This window comes from Hypomesus transpacificus, chromosome 7 (genome assembly GCF_021917145.1).
Source record: "Hypomesus transpacificus isolate Combined female chromosome 7, fHypTra1, whole genome shotgun sequence".
In the NCBI taxonomy this organism is placed as follows: domain Eukaryota; kingdom Metazoa; phylum Chordata; class Actinopteri; order Osmeriformes; family Osmeridae; genus Hypomesus; species Hypomesus transpacificus.
In genome coordinates, this window is record NC_061066.1 from 10060530 (window position 1) to 10066802 (window position 6273).

General features: G+C 48.9%; 1 protein-coding gene across 9 annotated transcripts in view; it reads right to left on the reverse strand.

Annotated features, from left to right (window-relative positions):
- The window catches only part of plekha5 (pleckstrin homology domain containing, family A member 5), a 46287-nt gene extending 45279 nt beyond the window's left edge, over positions 1 to 1008 (reverse strand). For 4 of the 9 annotated variants that reach the window (XR_006956333.1, XR_006956332.1, XM_047023308.1 and 1 more), the window contains exons 1-2: positions 757 to 1008; positions 559 to 635 (exon numbers count right to left, since the gene is read on the reverse strand). Coding sequence is in view for 5 of the 9 variants with exons in the window: in XM_047023308.1 (XP_046879264.1) it covers positions 559 to 635; positions 757 to 848 (169 nt within the window). In the remaining 4 variants the exon portion in view is untranslated. The remainder of the gene's footprint in view (positions 1 to 558; positions 636 to 756) is intronic. The other 5 variants (XR_006956334.1, XR_006956335.1, XM_047023311.1 and 2 more) reach the window with 5 other exon arrangements.
- Between the last annotated feature and the right edge of the window lie 5265 nt (positions 1009 to 6273).

Below are 6273 nucleotides of genomic sequence, written 5' to 3' on the forward strand. Positions count from 1 at the left end.
GTGACTAGATTTTTTTTTCAACTCTACATCGATTTACATAATGTTATGCGTCCCAGCGGTCGCGGCAAGCGGGCTTCTGGTGTGAATTGAAGCGTCCGCTACACTAATTGCGTTGAAGGTGTCATGCCAACATGTCAAGTGACACATGGGACATCGTTGCTACGCACATTCGTTCCATTCCACGCCTGCATCACGGAACCGGAGCATTCTCTGCAGAACATGACACAACACCGCGCAGACTAGCATAGAATGCCCCAGCGTCAACAGTGGTGCAGCTGGAGGGGATAAGGATTTTTTTCGTCGCAATGCTATCCCTGAAAGGCTACGCCAAACGTCACTTTAACCGACTCAGTCCCGCAAAACCCGAGGACGTTTACGTGACAGAACTTTTAACAAGTGTGTCGCACAGTGCTCAGGTGACGTTAACTGCCTCAACCTGAAGGTCTGCGCGCTACAGCAGGCTCGAGAGACGTCTGTTACCGCGGCGTCGGCGAGGATGAGGAGCCAGTTCGTTTCTCTCCCAAAGTGTTAAAACAAAAAAGCCGTTGAGCCATTTACCTGGAGTGTTTCTGTGGCCCGTTACAACGGCGTCTCCAGTGACTGGATGTAGCCAGGTTGTACTCTTGGCTTCTTCGCTGTTGGTGAGAAGAAACGGGTGAAAAGGTGAGGAGGCACATAACTACAACGCTGGAGGGAATATTCGCGTCGACAATAACGAAAACACACATCCACGCGTTATATCCAGAGAATAATTACTTGAGGAAGAATATCCGCCCGTCCTGGGTGACCCCATAACTCCAAGACGAGGGGAGGCAGGAGATCCAGTCCGGGTTAAGGTCCGCCGCCATGTCTACCACAGCAGAGAACAGTCGACTACCGATTCCTACGGAAAGACTGGGCTGCGCGTCGCCGTGCCTTCGGCGCGTACACGGAAACCCATAGCAACGGGGCGCGAGGAACTTCTGTGGGCGGGATCGTGCCTTCAGGATTGAACGATAAACTTTTTTATTAAAAGAGAGAGGGGGGGGGGGGGGGGGGCATGCAGTTTTGGCTTTCACATCCAACTCACGACGGTAATGAGTTTAATGTGCGGTGTGTTGCTCGAGGGAAACCAAACGGTTTCATGCCTCACAGTTTATCACATTTACATTTTAATCATGTGAGCAATAGCTTTCATTCAAAGCGACATACCCATAGTGTATATTGAAAGTACAGTAGGATCAGAAGTGCATAGTTGTAATAGTGTTTCGATAGTCAGGGTCAAGGAACGGTCTGTGTTTAGGCCTACCAGGCACAGTACAAAGCTAACCAGCTACCCGGCATGGAACAATAATATCTCATACGGTGCACCAAAACACCTCAGCTAGCAGGCGCGGTTCTGGACGTGTTAAACATGTCAAACGGTTATGACAGGTTTTGCTGTCTGAGTCACTGGTGGCCATCTGGGAGTTAGGATTACAACACTAGCTCCAAGGTCACTGTCTCACAACCTCTCCCACCCAGACAATACGTATACATGGACACATACACAAACAACACACACACCAAGGAGGGCCGGTCTGGGAAGACGACCCCAGAGTGAACTCCTCTGCAGACGCTGATCTGTGGTCAGTCTAAACGTTGTCTCCTGCCAGGCCTGCAGCCTTTGAACAACTTTAATCCGATCCCAGACCTGCCTCTCCCAGGACCCTCGAGTAATCCAGCTAATCTGTAATCTGTCATCTGTTAGACCATTAGACTGTCCAAGAAGAGGCTGTTATAAGACCCTTGTTGGCCGAGAATAAACAGACACTAATGCTACTAGTTTTCTGTCTACCTTACTGTCCTAATCCTACCCAACAGTAATAAGTATACCCAACACCCTAACACCATGTCCTTACACCACCTAACACCCTAACACCATGTCCTTACACCACCTAACACCCTAACACCATGTCCTTACACCACCCAACACCCTAACACCACCTTCCACTGTGACCAGGTCCAAGCCCAGGTCCCAGTGTGTGTCATGTAGTTAGTGTGCCAGCGAGGAGCTGAGAAGATTAATCATATATCTGATGTAACAGTGTGCTGAATTAGAGACTAATGGAGTCTCCTCTGTTTACATTCCTTAGATGCTGCAGGAGGCCAAGGAATGCTGCCGGGACAACTCCCTCTTCCTTCCCCTCCTCCCCCTGATACTCTCTCCTCTCTTCCTCTCCCCCCTTTCTCTTCTCTGTCCCCTCTTCCCCCCTACTCCATAGCAGGGTTTTTGTGTGTGTGTGTGTGAGAGAGAGAGAGAGAGAGAGAGAGAGAGAGAGAGAGAGAGAGAGAGAGAGAGAGGGGGGGGGGGGGGATCATATATGTGCTCCCAGATTCCAGCCTCTAATTGTTATTTCCCCCTAAACTCCAACCAGGGCTGACTGGGCCTACCTCACCGGAGCCGAGGAGGAACAGAACAATCCAGCAAGACTGCTGCACAACATATGACCTGCTGACTTCTCCCAGACACACCCCCAGAACCCTACCATGGACACAGACCTGTCTGATCAGCTGGCTGGCTGGATAGCTGGATAGTTATGGCTGGCGGGCTAGTTTGCTTGCTGGCTGGATAGCTGGCTAGTTAGCTTAGTGGGTGGCTGGATAGCTGGCTAGTTAGCTTAGTGGGTGGCTGGATAGCTGGCTAGTTAGCTTAGTGGGTGGCTGGATAGCTGGTTGCATAGCTAGTTGGATGGCTGGCTGGCGGGATGTTTGGAATACTCACTGCTTGGCTGGCTGGCTATAACTGATGCATCATGGAAACACATTTTGACATTCTTCAGCTGTTAAATAAACAGCAAAACAACAAGCTCCAAGGACTTTTACTCACATTTAGCTTGAACCCAGAGTGTGCAGACTTGGAACATAGTGGAGCTCTTAGAACAGTAACCATGATGAGTACCTGACTCCAGCTGTGTCCCAGGAAACGCTCCTGAAAGGTTGCTGCTTGGCAAGACTGTCTACCTTCCTGCACTGACTTACAATGTGCCAGCGAAGTGCTTAAATATCTCTCTTTCTCACACACACTTATACACACATGCACACACAGACACACACACATAGACATACCTGCTAACACATTCACAGGGCTAGTATTTGAACACAGCGGGGTCTAACTTTTAACTTGTCACTCTTACAGAGCAGCAGAGTGAAGGTACTGGTTGCCGTGGCAGTGATGGTCCCTGGTAACAAACGTAAGGTGTGTTCGACTTCATGCAGCGCCGGCGTCGCTTGCAGCCCGGCCTTTCCTCTTGTAGAGTATTATGGGATGCAATGCTGCAGGCCCTGATCTGTGTGTCCTGTAGCAGGGTGTTCGTTTGGCCAGAGAGACCTCCAGTCAGACATGTCTCTCTTTTCACATACCTGAAGGTCAGCTGGAGGGAGAGAGGGAGGAGGGAGAGAGGGAGGAGGGAGGGAGAGAGAGAGGAAGGAGAGAGAGGGAGGAAGGAGAGAGAGAGAGGAAGGAGAGAGAGGGAGGGAGGAGGGAGAGAGAGAGAGAGAGAGAGAGAGGAAGGAGAGAGAGGGAGGAAGGAGAGAGAGGGAGGGAGGAGGGAAAGAGAGAGAGGAAAGAGAGGGAGGGAGGGAGGGGAGAGGAGAGAGAGAGAGAGAGAAGAAGGAGAGAGAAAGAGGAAGGAGAGAGGGAGGAGGGTGAGAGAGAGGAAGGAGAGAGGCAGCATGCAAGACACTGAAGGTCATCTGAGAGGAGTGTCTGCAAGGAGGCAGAGGGGGCTGTCTGTATGAGAGCAGCTCTGAAGACCCAGAGTAACCCTGGAGACTGGAGAGGATATGACCTTCTCTCTCTTACTCACTTCCTTTCTTGAGAGACAGAGAGAGAGAGAGAAAGAGAGAGAGAGAGAGACAGATGTTGTCTTCAGGACAGAGTTGCAAACAAACTGATGATCTTCCCTGATACGGACTGGTTGTAAACAGTAACCTAACCCTAACAATATGAGAACCAAGCCCTTATAAAACACACACACAGATTCACACACACAGCCAGGTCCTTAAACACACAGACACACAGCCAAGTCCTTATACACACACACACACTAGAGCCAGCAGAAGAGAACTCAGGGGGCCTCTCAAAGGTAAACACAGCTCATTCAATACTCTATTATGCAATCTCACCAGGGTTCCAAAAACACTCTTTTCTTTCCTCTGTTCTTCATCATGTGATCCAGACTGGAGGCATCAACATGTCTGTGTGTTATCAACCAGCTGTTGGAACTCTTTGTTTTGGCTTTCACAAAGTTAGCCTGTGGGTCTCTACCTCCCTCCCCCCTCCCTTTTCCTCTCTCAGTCTTACTCCCTCTCCCCCTCTCTTTCTCCCTCCCTCCTATCCCCCCCTCCCTCTCCCTCTCTCATTCTTCCTTCCCCCCCCTTTTTCTCTCTCTCTCCTTCTCCCTCTCTCCCTTTCTCTGTTCCAATTGAAATTGAAGTAAAGAGTGAGAGAAAGATACAGAAAGTGAGATTCAAAGAGTGAGAGAGAGAGGGGGAGAGAAAGACAGTGAGAGAGACAGGGAGAGAGTGAAAGAGAGAGACAGGGAAAGAGAGAGAGAGAGAGAGATAGAGAGAGAAGGAGAGTGAGAGAGACAGGGAGAGAGAGGGATTTCCATTTCTCCAAGTCTTTATCAGGTAGTCCAAACTGCCACATGCCCACCCTGGACATTCGAATCACATTCGTGCAGGATGAAAATAGGTAAAAGAAACTGATAAAATAACAGTAGAGTCCCTTCTCCTCTCCTTCTCCTCTTTTCCTCTATTCCCCTCCCCACTTTTTTCTGCTCTCATTCATTACATTTACATTTAGTTATTATCCAGAGCCATCTTATCCTCACTGTACTTCGCCATCAGGCTTCTGTATGGTCCTCCTGTATGGTCATTGACATTGTCACTGATTGCGTTGTCTTGAGAATTTGTGCCCAGTCTGACCTTGTGTTGTTCTGTGTACCTGACAATAAAATACTTGAACTTATCCATCTTATCCAGAGCAACTTACAGGAAGTACAGGGACATTCCTCCCCGGGGCAAGTAGGGCGAAGTGCCTTGCCCAAGGACACATCGTCATTTGGCACGGCCGGGAATCGAACCAACAACTTTCTGATTAATAGTCCAACTCCCTAACCGCTCAGCAATCTGATTACATTCCCATCATTCTCTGAAGAGTTGATGAAGTTGACATGTCTGTTGGAGGGAGGAGGATCACACTGTATGTCTGTGTGTGTGTACATGTATTACCTTCCTCAACATAACATTTCTGTTTGTCTCCAGGCAGTATCCTTATGTATGTATGATTTACATTCCCTGTGTGTGACCCAGAAAACTACTGGTGCATTCTGGGTGTGTGATGTTGGTTCTCCCACAGGCAGGTCTGTGTGTACCAACACGTCCAGACTGTCTGCAACAGACGCTCTCCCTCCCAGTATACACACTGTTATACTCTCTCCCTCCTCCCTCCTAGTATACTCTTTCCCTCCTCTCTCTCTCCTCACTGTATGTGAACATCTACAGTAAGAATAAGATGTGTACAAGGGAGATTTTGAACCTACGCTGTCTAAGTCTTCTCCCTCTGAAGCGCAGGATTCTTCTGACGTCCCTTTAGGTAGAGGAACATGCAGAGCTTCACTGGAGACAGCAACATGAAACTGTCTGTGTGTGTGACTGTGTGTGTGACTGTGTATGTGACTGTGTGTGACATCAGAGGTGGTTGAAGCATCTGTTGTCACATTCCCCAGTGTTTCAGTGAGGTCATTATCCCTGAGAAAAGTTATTTTAGGGTTCAGATCATCTACCTCTCTACAGGTTCCAACAACACTCCCACAGGAGAAACAGCTTTCAGAGCAAGTAAACACAAGAGAAACACCTTTCAGAGCAAGCGAACACAAGAGAAACACCTTTCAGAGCAAGCGAACACAAGAGAAACACCTTTCAGAGCAAGCGAACACAAGAGAAACACCTTTCAGAGCAAGCGAACACAAGAGAAACACCTTTCAGAGCAAGCAAGCACAAGAGAAACACCTTTCAGAGCAAGCAAACACCTTTAAGAGGCTAACACAGTAGAACACCAAAAGTGGACTATCAGAGAACCCCCCCCCCACCCACACAAACACACACACACACACACACCTACTCACACATTCACATGCTCACACACACACACACGCTCACTAATTCACTCACTCTCTTTGCTCTAGTTTGTCCTGTACTGCAGCATCCTCAGAGGATAGCATCAACTCTCTCCATCTTCCATTGTCG